This window comes from Papaver somniferum, chromosome 9, assembly GCF_003573695.1.
Source record: "Papaver somniferum cultivar HN1 chromosome 9, ASM357369v1, whole genome shotgun sequence".
NCBI classification, from domain to species: domain Eukaryota; kingdom Viridiplantae; phylum Streptophyta; class Magnoliopsida; order Ranunculales; family Papaveraceae; genus Papaver; species Papaver somniferum.
Window position 1 is genome coordinate 42,852,305 of NC_039366.1, and position 25,971 is coordinate 42,878,275.

The window sequence follows — 25,971 nt, forward strand, 5'->3', positions numbered from 1 at the left end:
GCAAGAGTCATCTGAGCATCATCACACATATCTTGTATACATTCTGCAGGCAACCAATCACAGAGTCTTCCTTTTTGGTGCCAAAATCCATGAAGAAGACTGGTTGTGTCTCTCCATTGCCAATGCATACTCCTATGAATCGTTGTGCATAATGTCTACACTCAAGAATTGTTCTCCAACTCCAAGAACAGTCTTGGGGTACATTTAAAGACCAAAAATCTCTGCCCTTGATAAGATTTGCATGAATCCAAGTTGTCCAGATTGTCTCTTTACCAGAAGTAATGTCCCAGATATGGCGTAAATTTGCAGCAACATTTGTAACTTCCAAATTCTTGACTCCAAGGCCACCCTGTGCAAATCTGAGTCCAACTTACTGGATTATGTTTCTTCCCTAAATCAGAGCCTGCAGACCAAAGAAATTTTTAAAAAATAGTATTTAGCTCTTTTATGACTCTCTTAGGTAGAACAAAACATGTGAACCAGAAGTATACCATGCCACTTAAAACATGTCTAATCAACATTAATCTGCCAGCAAAAGCTAAATGTTTAGCTTTCCAGGATTTAACCCTTTTAGTTACCTTATCAATGAGAGGAATGCAATCCATATAAGAGAGTTTTGTGGATATTAAAGGAACTCCTAAGTATCTCACTGGAAGGTTTGCTTTTGAGCAAGATAAGCACTTAATAATAATATTCAGAGACCTCTCACCAACAGCAGAAGCAAAAATAGAAGTCTTCTTTTCATTAATGACTAAACCTGAGAACTTACTGAACTTTGTAAGTACATTGGCAAGAACCTGAGCAGACTGCACATTGCCTTTAAAGAAAACTAGAACATCATCTGCAAAACAGAGATGTGTCAGTTGAGTGAATTTGCACTTGGGGTGAAGACCATAAGAACAAGTAGAAACTTGCTTCTTCAATAAGACACTAAGAACTTCCATCACCATCACAAACAAATAGGGAGATAATGGGCATCATTGTCTTATTCCTCTATTAGCACAAAAATACCATAAGGAACACCATTCACCATGAGAAAAAATCTTGAGGATGAAATGCAAACCATAATCCAATCAATAAATTTACTTGGAAACCCAAATTTCTTCATCACAGCTCTTATAGCCTCCCAACTTACAGTGTCATAAGCCTTTTGAAGGTTTATTTTCAAAGCACGTATAGGAGTCCCTTTAGACTTATGATAATTCCTTACAATCTCATGAGCAAGTAGAATATTGTCTTGAATTGATCTTCCAGAAATAAAAGCAGATTGATTTGAGCTGACTAAACCTATAAGACAAACTTCATTCTTGTAGCAATAATCTTTGTAATGCATTTATATATAACATTACAACAAGAGACGATGGGTCTAAAATCAGAAATTGAAGTAGGATTTTCGCATTTAGCTATTAATGTAAGAAAAGTATTGTGTACCTCCTTCAGTAATTTGCCTGATTTGAAGAAATTCATAATTGCTGCCAAAAGTCATCTCCAACCACAGACCAAGCTGTTTTAAAGAAATAACTTTTAAATCCATCAGCCCCAAGAGCCTTAGAGGAATGAATATGGAGAGAGAGCAGCAACAATCTCATCTCTAGAAACAGGTCTATCTAACTCATTAACATCATCAAAAGAAACCAATTTCTAAAACTCAATATTTGCTATAGTATCCTCAGACTCAGCTGAATAAGTGTCTTCATTAAATAAGTACTTGAAGAAATCAACACACTCACCCCCAATGTCTCTATCATCTTCTAGTCTAAAATTATCTCTAGAATTGAGAATTAAAACACTATTTCTAGACCTTCTTTCTTTTAGAGAAGAATGGAAAAAATTTGTGTTAGAATCTCCCACTGCCATCCATTTAACTTTAGATTTCTCTTTTAGAATAGATTCTTCATATCAGAATAATTTTGCATAAGATTGAACAACCATCTTCTCTTTCTTTGCAATATCTCTATTAAAAGGAAAAGATTGAAGTTGAGTTTGAAGGTTATTCATCTGAACTTTAGCAAGCTCAACCTGCTTAGAAAATCTTCTAAATCTCTCATTCTTCCAAGCTATCAACACCTTTTTAAGTCTCTTTAATTTATTAACTAGAACCATCATAGGGTTACCATGAATAGGATCTTTCCAAGAATTCTTGACAACTTCTAAGAAATCAGGTTCATTAGCCCAAAAACTACAAAATTTATAAGGGGGAGGACCATGAAACCTTCCTTCAAAAATGCTGACAATGGATGGGCTATGATCTGAGATATCAGGATTAAGAAATTCTGCACTTGATTCAGTAAAACAATCCAACCATTCTAAATTTACCATTACTCTATCAATTTTAGAAGAAATTTTAGTTTGACCCTCCTGCTTGTTGCTCCAAGAGTAAAAAAAAACCACTATATCTAAGATCAGAAATATGACAATCCTGTGCACAATCTCTAAAATCAGAATAATGAGAAGGAGTAGTAGCAGTACCACTAATTCGATGTATAACCTCCAACATAGAGTTAAAATCTCCTAAGAGTATCCAGGGTTTCCCATTAACACTTCCAAAACCCCTCAAATCATTCCAGAGAATTATTCTTTGAATATTATCATTACTACCATAAATGAAAGTGGCTATAAAATTCTTATTTTGAAAAGTTGTGATATCAAGAAAAATAGCCTGCGAAGAAGTATGAATAACTGTTACAAACATAACTTCCTTATTCCATCCTACCCAAATTCTTCCAGAGGAATCACAAGAGTAATTATCCACAAAAGTCCAAGAGTGACACAAATTATTCCTTATTCTACTTTTATTTACTTCCTGAACATGAGTTTCGACAATGCCTACCATAGCTAACTTATTATTATGAATAAGATTACTAACCTCCACCTGCTTTAAGGGGTCATTTAAACCCCTTATATTCCACATTCCTAATTTTATCATATTAACCATGGGGAGGATTAACTTTCTTAATCTTCCCAGTCTTCTTTTCAGAAGCCTTCACATTTAACAAGTTCTTACCTTGAATTGAAGATTTAGGCAGAAAATGAGCTTTTGCACATGTCATCTCCCCTTCTTGCTGAACCACATCAAGTTTATCAACTTGGGCTTGCACAAAACCAGGACCTTCAGTTAAATCCATAACAGACTTACCATCAGTTCCATGAACTCCATTTGATGTTGTCTGTGTAGGTTTAAGCCCAGTACCATTGTCTAAAATAATAGGAGTAAGCACATTATTAGTTTCCTTAACTCCAAACTGCATTACCACTTCCATATTGTCTCATGCACCATCCTCTCCCAACTGATTAAACTTATTCTGAGTTGATAAAGTATTTTCCTTCATATTAGAAGTTCCACTACTAGAAGCACCTCCTATATTTTGAGCAATATTCTCTTTATTGAAAATTTTACCCCTTCCTATTTTCAAGTTCTTTACCATCCAACCATCACCACCATTATTCTTACTTTTTTCCAGATTTGAAGCAATAAGTCTAGCTGCAGCTTCATTAGCAGCTATGGTAGCAGCAACAGCTACACACTTATCTTGTGAGTGCCCAAAGACTGCACAATGAGAACACTTCTGTGGTTTCCATGTATATTCAACAAAGACTTTAATTTTAGTGTTACCTACTAAAGCATCAATATGACTGGGCAAATCAGAATCCACAGTAACTTCTACACAAACCCTAGCATAAGCCATACGAGATCTAGTAGCAGTCTGTTTATCTAACAACAATGGAACACAAATAAAGCTCGCAAGCTTACCTAGCCCTTTAGCTTTCCACAAGTGCAAAGGAACATTCCTCATGTTGATCCAAATTGGAATAGTCTTCAACTCAGCTAATTCCTGCTCAATCAACAATGACCATGGTCTAACAACAAAAGGCTGACCAGCAATGAATAAAAAACCATGTTGTAAAGAAGCAGACCTATCTTCACCTGAATCAAATTCAAACACAAACACTGAATCTCCATGAAAGGTCATTTTCATATCCCCTTTTAATTTCCAAACCCTTTAAACAAAATTCTTCACCATTAAGAACGACAATCTCTTACCAATAAAACACCCAACAACTAAATCTTCACATCGATTTACTTCCTCCGCAATTTTTTCATCAGAAAATACAGTAACCTTAGCACCATTAACTACACCAGGAGGTGTATAGGAAAGATTCTCCTGAATAACATCATCCTTTTGAGAACCCAACATTTCATACCATTTAGGAATACCATAACTCTTAGGAATAGTCCCAAAAATCAATTCAGATTGATTATTAACCCTATCGCCACCGACCGTCGGAAGAACAACATCATTCTGCTTACCACCCATAATTAGATCGAGAAAAAAGAAAGAAGAACACCAAATGAAAGAGAGAAAAGAACTATAAACCACCAATCATTGAAACAGTGAAGCAAAAGGAAGAAGAAATCTCAAAGAAGAAACTCAGATCTTGAAGAAATTAGGAGCTTGACTGCGGTCAACGTAGCCAGAAAAATCGCCTGCACTACCCTTGACTTTCTCTCTCTCACTTCACTCAATAAGGTGTTAGATGATGGATAAGTATGAAATAACTTTTGATTAAATTAAGTCAAAATAACAAAAGTTAGTATGACTATTTTGGCTTAATCCAGCAAGTATTCGGAAAAACTTAAGTTAGAAGTAAAAATAGTTTGCTTTACAAAAAATGAATTTGTTTATTTCTAATAATTGTTTTGAAATTTACCCAAACTTGCATTTTGACTTTTAGAGACCAAAAAATTGCTTCTAGAAATGTAATCAATATAAAAAACAAATCCGGAGTTATTCAAATTTGCTCTTCACAATTTCGTCTATTAAGTGATCTGGTTTTCAAGTCAAATGAATTGAAAATTTTCGAAATTAACAAATGATTATATAATCTTAGACTTTTTGCAGCGATCAAAATAAAAGCAATATATCAAAACACATAGAAAAGGATACCCACTACCCGTACCGAAATACAAAACCAAGGTTTTTGCAAAGATATATGATATAAAGGCTACATCATTTTAACATGTGTATAAAAGTTCTTTTTGAAAGCATATATACCATATTGGTCTTCCAATGAATCCAATCTTTTGCTGACCAGTGATCGTTGTCTTTACTTAATCTCATAATCACATTAGTGACCCAGGATGTATGAGTTTGTCCACTTTTCAATTTTCTCCAATATCTTAAGACATGCAGATAATGAGAAAACAGGGAATGCTCAAGAAGTTATGAAATATCCTTATTAATATAAGATGATATATCCATTCATTCCTCTCTCTGTCTTTCTTTGAAATGAGAAGCCAATTTATTTAACGGAAAATGGGTCATTTGTCCAAATATTTTTAAATCACGGTTCAAATAGACGAGTAAAAAATAGTTTGGGTGAAATGGCCAAAAAAAATAGCAAGGATGAAACTGGATTCATCCTAGCTTAAATTTAAAAAATAGCAAGGATGAAACTGGATACATCCTGTGTAAATTAAAGATAAGAAAAAATATTTGAAAATGGGCACGATGAAACTGGTTAAATCCTGCCTATTTTTACATTTTTGTCCATTTAAACAATATCAAAATCTAACTGTCCATTTCACCCAGGAATTGTTGATTTTGGTCTTTTTAACCAATTTTGTGTTTATTTAACTTATGATGTCTTAGATGCGATTAGTTACACATTCTGGAGAGTTAGTATGATCGACAACACATTTCTTGTGCCTCATAAAATAAATATTCATAACAAATTGCATGATGAAATATACTTAGTCGGAGACAGCCGCATGGGAGATTGAGCTTCGGTCTTCAAGAGATATGGGAAGAAGAAGTATTGGATACTAGTACCAACCTGCAGAACACCTGGTTAGATATTACTTCCTCCATTTCTAAAAGATAAGTAAGGTTATGTCAAAGGAAATTGGCTTGTTCCATAAAAAGGAAATCAAATGTTTTAAGATTACTAGTTTGCACATATAAGGGCACTGACGGACTTACAGCTGGGCTAACCTGGGGTTTAGCAAAATGTAAAAAATTCCATGGACAAGCAAAATGTAAGGACAACCAAGTTTAGTGGTTTTATAGAATTCCTTCCATTCATGACAAAAATCCAATCCCTCTTCCTCCAATACCCGTATATTCCCCTGAGGACAAGTCTTGCATTCAAATCATTTATACACTAAATTGTATCTATCATGCTCAAACAGATGCAGTAGATTGGTCACATGAGACTGGCCCAACTTTAGTTGGCTGTAAAAGACATTACAGAAAAACATGGAAATCTAGTTATACAACCTCTAGCGTATAATGTGATCAAATAAGATTGTGGAATGATCAACTTACACATCTTGGACTGGATGTAGAAATTCGAGCGAGAGTTCTAATTGTCCAATACCCTCCAACCTTTCCACCACATCACCCATCCCCCGTGTGGGAAATGTAACACAATCCCATGCTATCCATAGCATCTCTATCAGCTGTCCTTTAAGTTCTCCATAATGCTTTACTAATTCAGGGTCCAATAGTTGAAAACAATGCTCTTCTTGATTTATTTTCTCACGACGAATGAAGTACTCAACCTTACTACCTAATTGGTTCCTGCTACCAATACATGTCTTAAAGTTTTCCCCGATGCCATATTCTGGATATTTCCCAGTTACTAGTTCAAGAAGTACATCTGATTCTTGGAGGCTTCCCCTCCTACTCTTCACGTAAGGTTCTCTATGTCCGGTAATGCATTTTCCAAGTTCTGAAATGCAACCATAGTTTCCAGCATTGAGGAAAATATTCTCGGATTTTATACCTCCTTGGAAAAAAGTTCCGTTGTCTTGTCTGTGTATAAAAGCAATTCCTCTTGCTACTCCAATTGCAACCCTTAGGCGAGTATCCCAGTCAACCTTCACTTTTCCTACAAATATTCACCAAATCACAGAAATTAGACACGCTTTAAGTTACATAAATATGATGGTTTCTTCTAAACAAACAAACAAACAGAAAATTTTGATTATTGATCATTGCAGAAAATTTTCTAGATTTCAGGTGTTGACGAAGCTAGAAGAGTGTTTAGCTAGTGTCTAAACAAACCTAATTTCTTTGATTCTAGGATTTGGAATATTCAGGGGTGCGGATCCCAGTAACCAGATGCATAGATAGTGCTATGGTTAAAGTAGAAAGACAGGTAACATCAGGGCATGACAATGCCGACCTGACACATGTAACTAGCAACTAACTACAGAGAGAGAGAGACTACCATGCAACATCTTATGAACACTATCCTTTTTGTAGTAATCATACACAAGAATAATCTCCACTTTCAGGAAAACCAGTTGATCATTTGGAGGAGCATGATAATAATATGCCCTAAGCGGAACCACGTTTTCGTGCACTCTGAACCAATTCCATGTGTCGGTGATGTTGCCTATTAACTCTATCACAAATGAAATTGCTAGGCAGCAAGTAAATGTTATGACTTGTTAGTACAACCAGCTGAGCAGCCTTGCAAAGAATCACGGTCCTAGTTGGGCTTGAGATATTCCAATGATGCTCATATCCATTTTTCCTCGATGAATTTAGCTTAATCTCTTCGGAATCACAATTGAGCAAACACATCAAATTTAATCTATCTGATAAACTTGTCCTTGCAACTCCACCAAAAGATTCACCATACCGTGCAACACTATCATCATGCCGAAAAGACATCACCCCCGATGCAGCAACAGCACCATCAGTGCTAGGTGTACGTGCAGTATGTTAATATATATCCTTATTTAAGGATAATATATTGTTTTCTAGTATATAGGATCTTTGCTTTATCATAATATATTGGGCTCTATATATATTCATGAGCTGTGTAACCAGAATTGATAAGATTATCATAATAAGAATTATCTTCTTCTTGATCCTATATTTGTGAAGATGGTATCTATGAGCTAGGGTTCTTGAATCATGGGTGGTGATTCAGAATTATACCAAAATAAATCAAAACAAAAAGGGAAGATGGAAAACAAATTTGCTTCTATTATCGTTCAATCTGAAGGTGCAGTATTCAAGTCTGGGATTGTTTTTGATGAAACAAACTATGATTTGTGGTCACAAATCATGGAGATGCATACTGCTGAAAAAGAAAAAACCTCCTTTATTATGGGAAGGACAAGAAAACCTACCGAGGAAGATCCAAGATATGAGAAGTGGCACACAAATAATCAAAAAGTCAAGAGATGGTTGTTGATGTCTATGTCACCTGAAATCATGGAGAGATATGTTCGGTTACCTACTGCTAGAGAGATTTGGGATGCATTATCTAAAGACTTTTATGATGGAGATGATGAGATGCAGGTATTTACTCTAAATAAACGAGCGTTTTCGGCAAAACAAAATGGCAGAGCACTCTCAATTTATTATGGAGAACTAACTGGAATATTTGGAGAGCTGGATCATCGTGACAAGGTGGTTATGGAGAATTCTAATGATATTGAAGCCTATCAAAAATCAATTCAGCGCATAAGGGTGCATATATTCCTTGCTGGATTAGATGAAAGTTTTGAACAAATCCGTGGTGAAATCTTGAGAAAGGATCCTATTCCTGATTTGGAATCATGTTATGCACTCGTTCGTCGTGAATCTGTTCGACGTACAACTATGGAAAAAGAATCGGAAGAAGTTGAACCTGCTGCTATGGAAACTCGAAACCGGTACAATCAAAAAAGGTCTTTTCAGAGATACTCAAAGACTAAGGTGGACAAGTCATCACTTAAATGTACACACTGTAATCAATCTGGACATACAATTGACATGTGTTTCGAGTTGGTTGGATATCCAGATTGGTGGGATCATCATCTGGAGAGGAAGAAGGAGACAAAGAAAAATTCTGGTGCTCCAATGGCTTTAACAAAGAAAGGAAAGGATTCCATGGTAATATCTGCATCAGTAGCAAGGACAGGTAACAATGGTAAGTTTTTAAATGTTTCTTCACTTGTTTCGAATAATTCATGGATAGTTGATTCTGGTGCCACAGACCATATGAATCTCTCCCCTTAAACCATCCTTACAAAAATCAGTCTCTACTGCAAATGGCTCACAAGCTCCAATTACTGGTGAAGGGTCAATATCTCTCACTGAAACTTTAAACTTAGATTTTGTCTTATTAGTTCCTACATTATACTGTAATCTCCTATCCGTTTCCCAAATAACTAATACTTTACATTGTGTAGTGATATTTTGGCCTGACTGTTGTGTTTTTAAGGACATCACAACGAAGCAAACGATTGGTTATGGTGTTAAGCGTGGGAAGCTGTATTATCTGGATTTGGTGTCAAGTAGTTCGGATAATATGCGTCAAACTCTTCTTGCTGATGGTTCTGAGGGGGAGAGACAAAAATCTCAAATTTTGTTATGGCATCGACGATTGGGACATGCGTCGTTTGGTTATTTAAAAAAATTATTTCCTAGTTTGTTTGCAAAACTTGATATTTCTAGTTTTCATTGTGAAGTATGTGAACTTGCAAAAAGCCATCGTGCTTATTTTCCATTATCATTCAATAAGAGTCCAATTCCTTTTATGATCATACACTCTGATGTTTGGGGGACATCTAAAAAACTAATACCCTGGGTGGTTCAAGATGGTTTGTTACTTTTATTGATGATTGCACTAGAATGACGTGGGTGTGTCTCATGAAAAACAAAAGTGAAGTTACCGCCTTGTTTCAAAAGTTCCATAAGATGATTAACACTCAGTACAACAAACAGATTCAAGTACTTCGTAGTGATAATGGTGGTGAATATATGGATTCTGACCTTCAACATTATTTTGAAGGCCACAGGATTATTCATCAAACTACTTGCTCTAATACTCCTCAGCAGAATGGAGTAGCAGAGAGAAAGAATCGTCACTTACTGGAAGTGGTCTGTGCTTCATTGATAGAAGCACATATTCCACTGATGTATTGGGGAGAGGCACTTACTTATGCAGCATATCTTATCAATCCAGTGCCATCCAATACCATTGTGTTTTAAACACCCCATGAGTTATGTAACCAGAATTGATAAGATTATCATAATAAGAATTATCTTCTTCTTGATCCTATATTTGTGAAGACAGTACTCTGCGGGGTACAAATAATCTCTTTCTGAAGACCTGCCAAAGTAATTGGTATTGCCGCTTTCAGATCACGGTCCAGCTTAATTGGATTGATTAGTACATCCCTTTCGGATTGACAATCTAATTTCTCATAGGCATTAGCAGAACTTGCTTTCTGAGGAACAGCTGAGGTCATTGTCATCTTCGGCTTAGTTGGTGCAGTAGCATTGGATCATTAACTCCTCCATCTCTAGCTCCAACGCCATTATTACTACTACTGCCGTTATCCCTTTCTGTTGTCAAATGCTTTAATTGCTGATCAAAATCATTAACCTTACTCAAGATCTTTCCGACATCTAACCACATAGCTGCATGTGCGTCCAACTGAAAGAACCTGATCAAGTTATTATCCAAATCCTGTATTTTCCCAGAGTACTTATTTTTCGAGATATAATTCCATGATTGTATTGCTGAACATTTTTCTACTAGGATTTTCCCTTCTATTAGTAACATTATTAATCTGTTAAGATCCGATCCTTTTGGACTATCAGATCTTTCCCTTTCTTCATCATCTAAACGTTTGATCTCTTCAACTTTTGGAATTACTGATTCGAGTGTGATTGTGAGTTTTTCCAAGTAAGGTTTGAAGCTCGTGGATTTAGCTTTCTCCTGAATAACTGCTTTTAGTAATTCTGATACTAATGCCCCTACCAGAGCTCCTCCTATTAACTCCAATGACATTTTTAATAAGTACTAAAAGATGAGATTTCCTAAGAAAGAAAGAATGAAAGAATTCTCAATGGACCTCAATCAGAAAGTAGAAATTATCAAGAATACTCTGTGCTACATATCAAAATGTTGACTTTTGTTTTAGTGTAGAAAGTTTTGTAGGAGTAAAATATCGCACACGTTAGTAATCAAGCGAAGTAAAGAATACAATCTAAGCGAAGAATATCGCACACAACAAAGTTGAGATGACGCAACAGATGATGTCAGCAAAGTCACATGTAAAGTGTGAAGAACTGTGCGAAGAGGTACGCTATGCGAAGATGAACGATTGTATATGAGTGAATGTGTCGCATAGTGATCCCGAAAATAATGGGTTTCTTAGCTGTCACCACTAAGGAGAGAGGTCATTACTTGTAGGGGGTTCTAGAGTGAGTCTTGGTCAAGAAATAGAGAGAGAGAAAGTAAATCTAGGGAAAAGAGATCATTGTAATAGTTTGATGAATCCTTATAATTCTACCTACATTTCATATAATAAGAATATGATTACCTAAATTCTCATTTAGTGATAGTGGAATGTAATTGTCAGATTTATGACAACTACATTTTTGGCGCCAGAAACAGCTCTGGATGATAATTCCTGATAGTATCTCATAGATTTTAAGGAAAAAAGTGAGATCTAAAAATTTAGAAATGGTACGGATTGAATCTGTTGTTCAACAAGGGATGACAACTAGAAGAAGTAACAGAATTGCTGAACAAATATGAATTACAAATCTTGAGCAACAAGAAGAAAGAGTGGACGAACATCAAAGAACAAAAATTCCAGTTGGATCTCAGCGAGAACAAGGATAGAATAATGATATAGATTATGATAGGGTGAGTGTCCACACTGAAATGACGGATTCTACAGGGAAAAGACAGAGAATCGGGAACGAATGACCAATTACAACGAGTGAAGGAAATGTGACGATTGCAGAACTTAGGCAAAGATTAATAATTGAACGAAGAAGAGAAGAAGAAGAGCGTGCGAATCTAATCCGTCAAAATGATGATTTACGAGAAGAGAATCTTAGAATACAAGAACAAAGGTCAAGGAGTGTTGCACGCTCAAGGTCAAGATCAAGTAAAAGTTTTTCCCGACAGAGTCAATCTAATCGAGGAAATGATAGGCGAAGGAAACACATGGAAGTCATTGAAGAAAACTCGCAAGAAAATGAAAATTTGGAAGATCAAAGGAAAAGGAAACGTATAGTTTACTTGGCAACTAATCGGTACGAACATCCACGTGAACTTCTTCGTCGCGCATATATTAATTTTAAAAGGGAAGAAGAGGACAAATGATATTACATGGAAGAGAAATATTAAGAGACGAATATGAGTGCGAACGAGAGACTGCACGTGCGAGAGATAGACAAAGAAGAAGGGAAGAATTAGAAGAGAGAGAATTACAAAGCGGATTGCGTCAAGTTGATTATGATGATCGGGGTAGGAGACGCGAGCGTCATCACATAAATGATACATAACAAGGTCGAGTTACACCACAAGAAAGAGAGATATAAATACATCGATATGATCACACAGGTAACGAAGAAAGACATGATAGAGTACAAATTGAAGCAAATACTGAAAGGCATGGGCGAAGAAGAGAAGAGACTGAACAACAGGAGATACAAGAAGCAATACGCCAAAACAATCATGAGAATAGATTGAGACAAGCAAGATTAAAAATACCCATGCGAGAGGATTTGGATCAATCATAAAGCAAATAAATTCTTAAGGAGATGGCAGAATTAAGAGAAATGACAACTACAAAAAGAAATGATGGAAGAAGACAACTAGAGGAAGCAGTGGAGGAAGCTGGAAAAACTCCATTTACAAAGGAAATTCAGAGAGTACTGATACCATATAAGTGCATTTTACCGGCGTTTTACAAGTATATTTGACGGAAGTGCATCTGCGATACAACATGTGAAAGCTTATGCAAGATCTTTATTGCAGTGGGAAAATAATGATGCAGTAATGTGCAAATATTTTGCTGCAAGTTTAGCAGGTGAAGCTTTGAAGTGGTTTGAAGGACTACCTGTAGAATCCGTTGGTTCGTTTGATCGCTTACAAAATGTCTTTCTGGGGCAATACATAAGTAATAATCTATCCAGACCGAGAACTGAGACAACATTCAGATTTCGCAGAAGAACAAATGAGAGTTTGCGTCATCTAACGACACGTTGGAGAATCATGTATAGTGAAATGGGAAGACGGGTGGATGAGCAACATCTTATTCTTGTATTCATTAATGCTCTCTTTGCAACAGATCTATTATATACCCAAATCTTCAGAATAAAGGATACAATAACAATGTCGGAGCTGGGCGAATTTCAAGAAGAATACATAACACTTGAGGAAAAGCAAAGAGATATGGATTCTTACCCAGTCGCTGACAAATGTTGTTGCGAGTACATCGCAGGGAAATCATGGGAGGAATAATGCAGAGATGGAACAAAAGTTAGTGGCTATGGGAAGTGCAGATCAAGTAGAATTTGATAAAGAGTACAGAGACAAGCAACTTCAAAATCGTGAAGGTACTGATACGGTTTAACCAGGAAGTTCTGCAGGACAACAAACACATTATAACAAGAAAACTGGACGGATAGTGTGGAAACAGATAAATTTGCCAAAGTTGAATACTACAGTGGATATAGTATGATCCGCTCTCCTAATGGATGATATTCCAGAACCACATAATGTAGGCTAAGAGCCACCGCCAGGGAGGAGGAGTAAAGAATTTTGTGTCTATCATAGATTCCATGGTCACACAACAAGCAACTGTAGAAATGTGAGGAAGATTATATTGTGAATAATTGAGCAAGGAAAGTTGGGCAATTTATTACTAAAACAATCAAGGAATTTACCACCACCACCACCTCAAGGAAATACATATGCAAAGGAGAAAGACAGGAATACATTTGTATTGAAGTGGGCACGAAGGCAAAGAATTTATATTGTAACTCGATCATACACTCGTTCAAAAAAATTGAAGATTTTCATGATAATGTCTTAAGTCGAGCATATGCAAGAGATGCTGAAGGAATGGAAATTCTTAACCTGGAAAAAATATCACCCTTGAAGGAATGACAAAAGCAGAAAATCTCGTTCAGCGCAGATGAAACACCAGGAGGAGGAGAATCACATGAGTGTCCACTGGTAGTGCGATTGGGAATTAATCCGAAGCCATTGGAAGAAGATGAGGAAGAAAATGAAAAAAACACCTGGGCGGTAAATATAATACTTATAGATACTGGAAGTTCTGTAGATATTCTGTTTTATCATACATATAAAACCATGGGTGGAAGAGATGATGAGTTAATCCCTTCAACATACAAAATCTATGGCTTTAATGGTTCTGCGAATAAACCAAAGGGAGAAGTGACTATGCGAATTCTTCTATAAAATTTACCAACAGATATCACACTCTGTGTAGTGGATGTCGAATCGCCTTATAATGCTCTCATTGGAATACCATGGCTGCATAGTATATTAGTTGTTACATCAACATTTCATCAATGAATCAAGTTTCCTTTACCTCAGGGTGTTGGCATTATAAGAGGGATACAATCGAAAGTAAAAATTTCCAAGAAATTGATGTTGACAAGTATGAAGAAAGAGAATTCAAGCGACAGAATTGGAAAACATATGCGGCAGATAGTCAAAGAGAAGAGAGACTGATGGTTGATGCGGTATACGAAGTTGGGGAAACAAGTATGCGAAGTGATGGAATAGATTCTTCTGCGAATAAAGAATGTTAATCAATATTAGCAACATGGTTTCTATGGAACGAAAAAGAGTAGAGGCAAAATATCAAAAATTGGAGGGTATAATGACTTTCGCACAAAGCCAACTGAATGGTTATGCGAATGAATATTCTGGAAAACATACACAAACTTAAGAAGATCCAAAAAATGTAGAAGACAAATGAGTAGAATGAAGTGTATCTGATTTTCTTAGAACAAGATGATTCGATAAAAGCATTTATGTATTAGAGTTGTACGAATTAAAATATTGGAATGAGATATTTTAATTTCATATGGTAAATCCATAATAAGAAAACAAAAAGAAAACTCTTTATAATAAGACTTTTATAAAAGGCTACAGAAAATGATATTTATTATCAGATTGGCTAGGAATCTGATGTGGCGTGCACCCTAGTTCGCTTATATGCAAGAGGAAATATAGTAAGACCTATCACACGTCATAATTGGAGAAACCTAGAAGGCATGACTCAAGGGAAGGCTACACCGACCCCGGAACTTGAGTTATGGAGATTTGGGGTGAGAATAAAACGATAATGCCTATCCGGGAGAGATACCTTAAATTTTCAGTTTAAGATAATAATCTTAGATTTAGAGCCTAAGGTGAGAAAGGCTCTCCCAAGGAGTGTAGAAACTCGATCAGGGCGCTGAGGTACACGGTTGAGTCAAGAGTGCCCGGGACTTCTGGAGCGTACCTTGCCACTCTTTACAAGTCTTGACTATGATGCACTCGGTCCAAAGAAACCCCACTTAGGGTGCAATCTTGTAGATGAAAGGTTACAAGACTGCGAAATCAACTGGTTGTTGAAAAACTGGATGGGAAGAGCCATAATCTTAACCCGATAGAGGTACGCTTCTTTGAAGGGGCAACCAGGGGAAAGATAAGGACGACACCCTCCATTAGGGAGCTGAATTGTGTCAAAAGTCGTAAATGTCACGAGACTTTTAACTCATACGAGTATTAAGACTTGTGATATTTATGCGAATTAACCTGAAGAGGAAATAATACAAGAAAATGATAAGACGAGATCAATGGGTCAATACACTACGGTGTAAAGACTTCCTGCGATTTCGTCGCACATAAACAGAGGCAGCGTAAGACCTTTACATAGGAAGGCAAAAATAAGACCTCATAGATAATACAAGAAAAGAAAAGAAAAGAAATTATTCATGAAGTTCCACATGTGCTCGCACCAAGAGAAGTTTATGATAGAGTATAAAAATCACACTTGGTCTATGAAGATATGCCAAATAACAAGAGGCAAGAATGGGAATACAAAGGAAGTGTTATTTGCCCCATTTTGATAGTCTTATATGCATATGAAGAGGTCATAAATACGAAGCGAAGAAAAGAAGATTTATATTAAAAAGATGAAAGTTGAATTTACAAGAATTTACAACAAAAAAATTACAACAATAAGAAGCAATCAATTTTCATCTTCCTCATTTCGTTCAGTTTCAGAATTACTAGCTTCTTCTTCGGAATCTTCTTCAGAGTCTTCTTCTCCATCAGAAACTTGGATATCATGAATGGGTACATTTTTAGGAATCACTGGAAAACTGTACTTTGACAAAGGAATACCATTCTCCAGACAAACTCTTTTAACAACAGCCTCACGAGAGGGATTAGCATCGTTACTGTTGTTTTGGACTAAGTTGAACCAATTTTCCTTCAATTGCTGATACTTGGAGTTACGAGCGGATGATTCTTCTTCTTTAGAAGCTAAGCCAGTTTCTAACTCTGCAATTCCCTTTTGATACTCCTTATCTTTCTCTGCGAAGTATCAACAAATGAGTTAAAATAACGGAAAATTATTCTTAAAAGTATGAATGAAGATCAAAGAACAACAAATGACCTTCATAATTGGAAATAATGTCTGCGACCTGTGTGCGATGCTCATTTTGAAGACTAACATTTACACCTAAATTATTTCTAGCATCGTCCAGAACTCTAGCAGCCCAATTAAATTCAGCTTCACTTTCTATAAGGAGTTGAGATCTAATTAAGTTTATTTCCTCGATAAGCATGTCCCTCTCACGAAAAGCTGAATCACGTTCCATTTTAACTTCAATAATAAATTCTTGAAAATGTTCTAGTGCCTTCGCACCCCTAAGAGCGATTTCATCTTTTTCAATAATAAGTTTGTTCTTCTTCACCTCCAATACTTGAATTGCTTCCCCCCTGATTAAAAGATTTTCCGTGGTTGTAGTAATAAAGGTTCGAACTCTAAGATTTGTGAAGGTGAAGGATTTTTAGATTTATAAAAATTATATACAAATATAGACAAATTGGTAGAGAGGTACTGGGACTAAAGATTCGGCCATTTTTCATTTTCAAGTGGTTCAGAAATTAATTCTAGGCAATTATAATTTAAAACAAAATGAAGATTAACTCTATTCTTTGCCAAAGTAGATTTTATAAAATATTACTTGTATTTCTTAAGCATGGCATATCAAAAATCCCTAGGACTAAGCATAAACCATCAAATGAAATCACAAATAATTAATTAAAATCTTAATTCAATTAAAATTGGTGCAAAAAGTAAATATAGAATTAAATAAAATTAACCCAAGTATGAAGTTTGGCCTCCTCCGTCGTCCCAGTGTTGGGGTTTATCTCATCATAGTAAAAATGCTCTCAAAATATTTCATTGATGCTCAAAAGTGTTTTACAATGAAGAGAAATACAAGAAATTGATGAAAAACAGAACTCTGCGACCCACAGAAGGCGTCCAGAATCAACCACAGAGCTGAGTTGCTGTTGTCGTTGAAGAACTACGACCCACAAAGGACAGTCGATGTTTCTGTTGATAAACGACTGCTTCTGCGAGTCCGTTCTTCGTGTTCTTCAGGCGTGTTAATGGCAGCAGCAGCAGCAGGTAACTTCTCTGCAACTCCTCCTACGCCTCTCTGCTCGCCTCCAAACCTCCCCAAACTCTCGACAGCCTCTCTGTAGCACATTAGGAACATATTTATATGTAATTGAACCATTGAATCTCCTCCATTAATCCAAAAAATCTTCCCATTACTCGGCGGTGAATGAAAATATTCCCGATATTTTTTTCTTTAATTCTCTGATTTGTTACGGATTGTTCCATGTTTTATCTCTTCTCACGCGTCATCCTTGAGCTGTAGGGATTGTTTCCAGCCAATAAAATCAACCCATGCACGTCTCTTCCATCCAAGAATTCCAAGAATAGAATATTTTTCTTATTTTAGAATATCTTCCCTGATTTGATTACCACCGGTTATCTCACCAATTTTGACCGAATCCAACACCCATACCAGCTCTATCTAGGCCCTAGGAACAAACCCATTTAATTTGGGCCATTGAATCTCCTTTAATCCCGTCCAAACTTCCAACCCTAAATATGCCAGTTGATAACAATTTTTTCCCGCCAATTTTGTTTTTTTGAATTTGGGAAGAAGATGTCCTCCCCCTAACCAGAAATTGGGTGCGAATAGCAGCTGCCTTGGGGTGACCTGGAGGTGCCCCTTAGTAATTAGGTTACCCCTTATCCAAAAGCGAGAGCCCGAATAACACTTGTCCTCCGGGTGACAAAATCAACTTTTCGAGCAGAATTTTCCAAAAATGTTTATTTCCAAAAAATACCTACAAATACATAAAATAACAAAATTAGTACAAAATCGAGTGCCAACAATATATAGTATTGAGATCAAATTAGACACAAAAATGTGTCTATCAAATACCCCCAAACTTATTATTTGCTAGTCCTCGAGCAAAATTTATTCTTGAAAAGTGACCGAGTTAATCTCGGGTGGGTTTATCAGAGGTGTACCCACAAAAACCAATACTCCAGACCCCAGCTATCTACGCAGAACCTTGGAAAGCACTAAAGAACCTCCTTGGTTGGCATACAATTATTGAATTTAAGAGGAAGAACCCTGATGCGAAATTCCAATTGCTGTACACGAGTTTGCACTCAAGCATACTAAAATTCATATAAGTGACAGAGCTCTACTAAGATAGTTTCACGATGGACATCATACTCGGAGTCAGACTAATCACATGAAAAGATTAAGAAGATGGAAAAAGAAAAATGTAGATGGTTGAAAAGTGAACGGTGTTTCTCATATCTGTCTGAAGGCCTCTGCCAAGGTGAACCTAACCTAAATGACTGAGATACCGGTCTGACTAATATTAACACACTGGCATATACAAGGGAACCAGTGGTCAATAACTTAAATCTAGATCAACAAACTGGCAAATACAAGGGAACCAGCAGTTGACTACACATAACAATAACCATTTTTTTTTTTTTTTTAACTTAACGGCATGAATAGATCTTTTGGATCCAAGCACATGCTTCTTGTCAGCAGATTACACGATAGTTCCCACGGGTCCTGCATTCCACGCTTGCTTAGGCGACGGAAACAGGGAGAACACACGCATATTGCTATCCAAGTGTTAATACTTATTCCGATTGGTCTAACTGGTCCGGTCTTTTTTTTTTTTTTTTTTTTTTTTTTTTTTTTGAAAAAGGTAACTCAGTCACTCTATTTCACCCTAGCAAAGGTAACAACTTGAATCGTGTGCCCCACCAAATCACTTGAAACAAAAGAAAACTAAAAATAGAAAGTGAAAAGGACTCGACAGATATGGCGAAACTATCATGTTATTTCTAACACCTGAGCTCTGTGCTTTTATGAATAGACTCTATAGATGTTTCCATCTAGTCAGATTGGTTCCTCAACTCCTAAAACAAAAATGTTTCCATCCACTTAGATTGGTTAGTGCTATCCTTACGCATAAATTTCTAGGCTCTGGAGTTTATTTATTGCAACTAAAAAGTTTCTCCCATACCCCCAAACTTAAATCTAACATTGTCCTCAATGTTCTAAAGATGAAACTAAAAGCATGAACAAGGAGAAACTGTTACCATTGAAGCAAAGAGTAAGGAAGGATATTACCATGTCGCAGATTGGGTTACCTCCCAAGAAGTGCTAAGTTTAAAGTCTTCAGCCAGACGTAGGAAAGGTTTAGTCAACTCGAACCGTATAAAAGTAGCCGGAATAACTGTGGGTCTTTAAAACCAAAAAGAGCTGACAAAAGGAAACTGCAGTGAACCAAGAAATGAACAAACTAGCATGCCCTTACCTAGTTTCCTGATAACTATCGCTAATTGTGGTTCAGGTTCAGGTTCTATGAAAGGGTCTAAATAGAATATTTTCATTGGCTGCGTTTCTTCATAGGTTGGATCCAAATTATTAGGTCTAGAGTCTGGAAAAACTCAAATAAGAACTTGAATCACAAAGTAATAATAACCTAAATAATGAGGATCCTCTAAGTCAATCAGATATGACTTACAAATTGACCACAGTGAGAGTAGTGGTCATTCTTAAGCAAATGTGTCGATTCTAATTTCCTAAATACTTAGGTTTAGTCTCACAACTTAATATTCGACACATTTGAATATAGTTCCCACATTGGAAGAAAACTATTTGGTGGGAAAAAAAATCAATCTTGGTATTATTGCCTGGGTTAACCACATCAACCAGAGGATGGGTTTCTAACATTTGAGACTCTTGTTGGATATCATTAGGTTCTGGAAAACGATTATGAAGATAATCTTGTAAGATGGTTGAGGCATTGATGTCAAGTCCCAAGTGAGGGACCTTACTAAGAGTTAAAGCACATGGAGAATGATACTCACCCCCAAACTTAGAGTTTTCGGCGTCTCTAGATAGACTGGTCATAACCTCCCTAATTTCTAGGTCGGCAATTGATTTTTCTAAGTCAGGTTCATCCTCGCTAATCTCTACGAGTTCATCTAAGACTATTGTTTCTAAATCGTTTGACTCGATCTCAAGATAAACTGGTTCCTCTAAACCATCATCGGTTTCGTAAACAGGACATACTACATCGTCTGAAACGGGGGTATCTCTAGTCAAATCCTCGTCCTTTTGAATAGGTGAATAATTTTTAAAATTATTAGGATCTGAACCAGAAATAATATAATCATTATAAGGCTCAACTGGGGTAACAAATTCCTGATCACTATTCCCACATATTTCAGATTCTTCATCATCACTATCCTCATCATCATGATACAATTTTTGAAATTCAAGAATTCTCAATCTTTGTTCCAAACTACATGGTCTATGTTTATAATATTTCTCATAGATCGTTAGAGGTGATTCCTCAATAAAAGTTGGAGTATCCATATATCGCTGCCCACGCATATTCACCAAGAGTCATTTCCGAAGACGTCTCTTGATAACGAGAATTTCTAGACATATATTCTCGCAACGTCATCGCAGGTGGCGTCTCCTCAAAAGGATTCATCACCGAAGAAAATAAACTACAGAGGGATTCTACAATCACAAACAAGGCCGACTCGACTCCACCAAAGCAAACCTAAAGATTTCTAGCAAACAAAAAGCATGATGGCTCCACTTAGATTGTTTCTAGACCAGCTTCTATCTTTCGAAAGGGAATTCGTTGCAATTTGAGCAAACCCCTCTGGAATCAATCCGAGTCAAAGTAAGTTGAATTGAGGCGAGGGAAGCTCAGTGGAGCTTTGATACCCAAGGCCTCACCGCTATCACAAGGCGGCGCAGTCACGCATTCAACCCACAGAAACCATCATGAACTTTGGAGTGTGCTTAAAGAGCAACCAATATTTTTCGAACGAGTTTCCTATTAAGCTCGTTACCCTATCGGTCTCGTTCTATTCCAAATTTTAAGCTTGGGTTCGCGTTAGGTTTCGTTTTCCTAAGGCGGGCAAGAAGGGAACGGTGATGAAATCCGAACCCTTATCTTGTTTAGGCCAGGCCTTGCCCTTTACTAGGAAAATAAAGACAGTCCGGTTCGTCCTCAAACAATTATCACCTTAAGGCAGACAGTAACCCGCTTGCAGGAGATTCGCGGGTGTTTCGATTGGACTTACCTCCCGTACCAGACGGGCGATGAACCGTTGTCGTCGACTCGGGCCACGACTCCTATGCCGTGTGCGAACCCGAGGGGCCGAGACGATATAGTAATCGTCGTCCTTCCCTGCACACAGTTTATATAATATTTTTTTTTATAATTTATAACCCTTCCGTAGGGTTTTAAAAAAATAAAGTCCAATTGTTTAAAGTCCAAAGTCCAAAATAAATAAAAAAAATTACAGTTTTCCTCACACACTCTAAAAAAAATTAAAAATTAAATCCTAAAATTGTCCTTTTTTTTCTTGTCTTTTCGCTTTTCGCTTTAAGCTTTTTCCTCTCCAAGTCCTTAGTGCTCCACTTCGAACCTGTAAATCAAAGACAAAAAGACAAAGTAAAAAGGAACAAATAATAAAAAAAAAAAATAAAAATAAACCTAAAAATTCTACCTAAGCACAAATCCGCGTCGGCGGCGCCATTTGATTAGATTTTCTGGTTGTAGTAATAAAGGTTCGAACTCTAAGATTTGTGAAGGTGAAGGATTTTTAGATTTATAAAAATTATATACAAATATAGACAAATTGGTAGAGAGGTACTGGGACTAAAGATTCGGCCATTTTTCATTTTCAAGTGGTTCAGAAATTAATTCTAGGCAATTATAATTTAAAACAAAATGAAGATTAACTCTATTCTTTGCCAAAGTAGATTTTATAAAATATTACTTGTATTTCTTAAGCATGGCATATCAAAAATCCCTAGGACTAAGCATAAACCATCAAATGAAATCACAAATAATTAATTAAAATCTTAATTCAATTAAAATTGGTGCAAAAAGTAAATATAGAATTAAATAAAATTACCCCAAGTATGAAGTTTGGCCTCCTCCGTCGTCCCAGTGTTGGGGTTTATCTCATCATAGTAAAAATGCTCTCAAAATATTTCATTGATGCTCAAAAGTGTTTTACAATGAAGAGAAATACAAGAAATTGATGAAAAACAGAACTCTGCGACCCACAGAAGGCGTCCAGAATCAACCACAGAGCTGAGTTGTTGTTGTCGTTGAAGAACTACGACCCACAAAGGACAGTCGATGTTTCTGTTGATAAACGACTGCTTCTGCGAGTCCGTTCTTCGTGTTCTTCAGGCGTGTTAATGGCAGCAGCAGCAGCAGGTAACTTCTCTGCAACTCCTCCTACGCCTCTCTGCTCGCCTCCAAACCTCCCCAAACTCTCGACAGCCTCTCTGTAGCACATTAGGAACATATTTATACGTAATTGAACCATTGAATCTCCTCCATTAATCCAAAAAATCTTCCCATTACTCGGCGGTGAATGAAAATATTCCCGATATTTTTTTCTTTAATTCTCTGATTTGTTACGGATTGTTCCATGTTTTATCTCTTCTCACGCGTCATCCTTGAGCTGTAGGGATTGTTTCCAGCCAATAAAATCAACCCATGCACGTCTCTTCCATCCAAGAATTCCAAGAATAGAATATTTTTCTTATTTTAGAATATCTTCCCTGATTTGATTACCACCGGTTATCTCACCAATTTTGACCGAATCCAACACCCATACCAGCTCTATCTAGGCCCTAGGAACAAACCCATTTAATTTGGGCCATTGAATCTCCTTTAATCCCGTCCAAACTTCCAACCCTAAATCTGCCAGTTGATAACAATTTTTTCCCGCCAATTTTGTTTTTTTGAATTTGGGAAGAAGATGTCCTCCCCCTAACCAGAAATTGGGTGCGAATAGCAGCTGCCTTGGGGTGACCTGGAGGTGCCCCTTAGTAATTAGGTTACCCCTTATCCAAAAGCGAGAGTCCGAATAACACTTGTCCTCCGGGTGACAAAATCAACTTTTCGAGCAGAATTTTCCAAAAATGTTTATTTCCAAAAAATACCTACAAATACATAAAATAACAAAATTAGTACAAAATCGAGTGCCAACAATATATAGTATTGAGATCAAATTAGACACAAAAATGTGTCTATGACACCCTCTCATAAAAACGTCGTTTAAAATTGGCAGAGGATAATGCATTTCTATCGCATTTTCTAAGGGTAGTATATTTTAATTTTAATTCTTCCAAGCTAAGGTTTTCAAATCCTCGAGTAGGATAATTATTTAAAGAGGAATTGAGGTGCTCTAAAAGAAATTCAGCATTGGGAAGATTAGCCGCTTCATCTGAAAGGTCGTACATGTCTGCGAAGATAACTAAATAAGAAGTGTGAATGATCGCATAAAAGAAAAGGTGTGAGAAAATATAAGTTACATACCAATGAGTTCCTTGTTTCTTTCTCGGGTTTTGAGAATCAATTGAGAATTAGTTAAATTCTCATTTCTAAGTTTTGTATTCTCGCTTGTAAGACTAGCATTCGCATCCGAAAGATTAGACTTCTCATGTCTCAGCTTGGAATTCTCATCTTGCAACTTGCGAATCTTTCTTTCATTGTCTAAAGAAATTGCATAAGATATGCGGGCATTCTGTGAAAATATAAAAGAAGCATTATAAATAAAAGAAGAAATATTAAGGAAAAGATAAAAGACAAATGTTGCAGAATATTACCAAGCCATTCATCGCAAATTGAAAATATGGGTTTATCGCAGAGGCAACTCCATGAAGAGATCGATCTTCCCAATTAGAAGCAGTACAAATCTTTGAGACCATCTTGAAGGCACGATCCATTTCATCATCCTCAAGAGTGGCAAAAGCATCTCCAGAAAAAAGATCAGATAACTTCTTCCGATACAAATCAATTGATATCTCTTCTTCAGAAACAAAAGTATCTTCATCTGAAGATTTCGAACTTGAAGAATCATATCTCGCACGCTTCCTAGAGACATCTTCTTTTAACGAAGTTATCTTGGATACAGATTTTGAGGTGGGTTTCTTAGGAATGTTCTTGCCCTTGCCTAAAGTTTTGTCATTCAAAGAATTCACCTACGTGAATAATCAAGATAAGAAACAAAGGAAACAATATTGTTAAAAATAGAAAGAGTGTTTCTTACTTCCTTATTCTGCGAAGTTGATACATTGCACGAAGTATTGACCTTTTTGGCAGCCTGCGAAGGAAAAGAAATAAGAGATAAGAAGGAAGGTTATGAGAAGTTACAAATTGGATCAAGAGGATCGCATACCGCTACTTTCTTTTCCTCATTTTAGAGTAATTTAAACTCCCAAGGTTGGTAAAGAGGGAAATCTTCGGGCAGAGGATTGTCAGAACCATCCTTAGTTTCACCAGATACAAAGGAACCTTCTAAGATGACAGAGAAATTAATCCAACTAGAATCATTGGATCTGCGAGCATCTCGGTTAGAATTTGAATTCCAGTCAACATCTCGCATAATTTTCTTATCTTCCATCTAATCTTCTTATGCGAACAACCCATTTAGTTACGTTACTTTTCATAACAGCGACGTAATAGTTATCAAAGAAATTATCAAGGGTATACTCAGCGGGATCTATAATTTTATCACGATGATCCTCTTTTCGCACTTCATCAGGGTAAGAATTTCCAAGACCAGCTGCGCGACGAGCATACTCTAATGGTATCCTAATAGCATCACCACTCAACTGAAATATTCCTTGTGCGAATCTATCATCGGCAAGAATTCTATAGAAGAGAGAAATCTCAGGGTTATATAGAGGAATTGGTAGAAATTGGAGTTGACCTAACGCGACGATGATTTTTCGATTATTCCATTGATCAGATTTGATTAGAACAAGGTTAAGTTTTGATGCGAAATTAGATGAAGGAGGAAGAGAAAGTTCATAACCCCTCTGATTTGAATTCACTTTTTAATCTGTTAAATTCAATCTCCATCTTTTTACCAGCGGGAGCCATTGATGAATGGGAATGAAGAGGAAGAATGGGAATGAAGAGTATAAACTTGCATAGAAGGTGAAGAAGAATAAAAGAAATAAAAGGAGTAAGGAAAAAGGTAGAAGAGAGTATATAGGAAAGCGTGACCCGTTTTTCGATATTTATTCTCATTAATGCGAAGAATTAAACGGATAGGAACATACTGTTAAAAGGACGTGTCGGAAGATGAGTGGTTAAAAGGACACGCGTACATAAAGAAAGCTTGAAATCAGGGAAATTGTCGGTAAAATAAAACATAGAAGGATTAACATGTGCGATGACATAAGATGGAAGTTTCTCATATCGCTCACTTTGAAGAATAAGAGAAATGAGAAGAGGCAAAATGTAGGAGTAAAATATCTCACGCATTAGTAATCAAGCGAAGTAAAGAATACAATCTAACCGAAGAATATCGCACATAGCAAAGTTGAGATGACGCAACAGATGATGTCAGCAAAGTCACGAGTAAAGTGTGAAGAACCGTGCGAAGAGGTACGCTATGCGAAGATGAGCGATTGTATATGAGCGAATGTGTCGCATAGTGATCCCGAAAATAGTGGGTTTCTTAGCTGTCATCCACTATGTAAAATCCTATATAAAGGAGAGAGGTCATTACTT

At 36.6% G+C, this 25,971-nt stretch overlaps 1 protein-coding gene across 1 annotated transcript; it reads right to left on the minus strand.

Annotated features, from left to right (window-relative positions):
* Positions 1–6,151: 6,151 nt before the first annotated feature.
* On the minus strand, positions 6,152–7,682 carry LOC113311878 (probable inactive receptor kinase At4g23740). The gene is made up of 4 exons (XM_026560672.1): positions 7,589–7,682; positions 7,234–7,428; positions 6,327–6,891; positions 6,152–6,233 (listed from the first exon to the last, which is right to left on the minus strand). Exons 1-4 carry the CDS (start codon positions 7,680–7,682, stop codon positions 6,152–6,154), a joined length of 936 nt encoding a protein of 311 aa, XP_026416457.1.
* Positions 7,683–25,971: the final 18,289 nt, after the last annotated feature.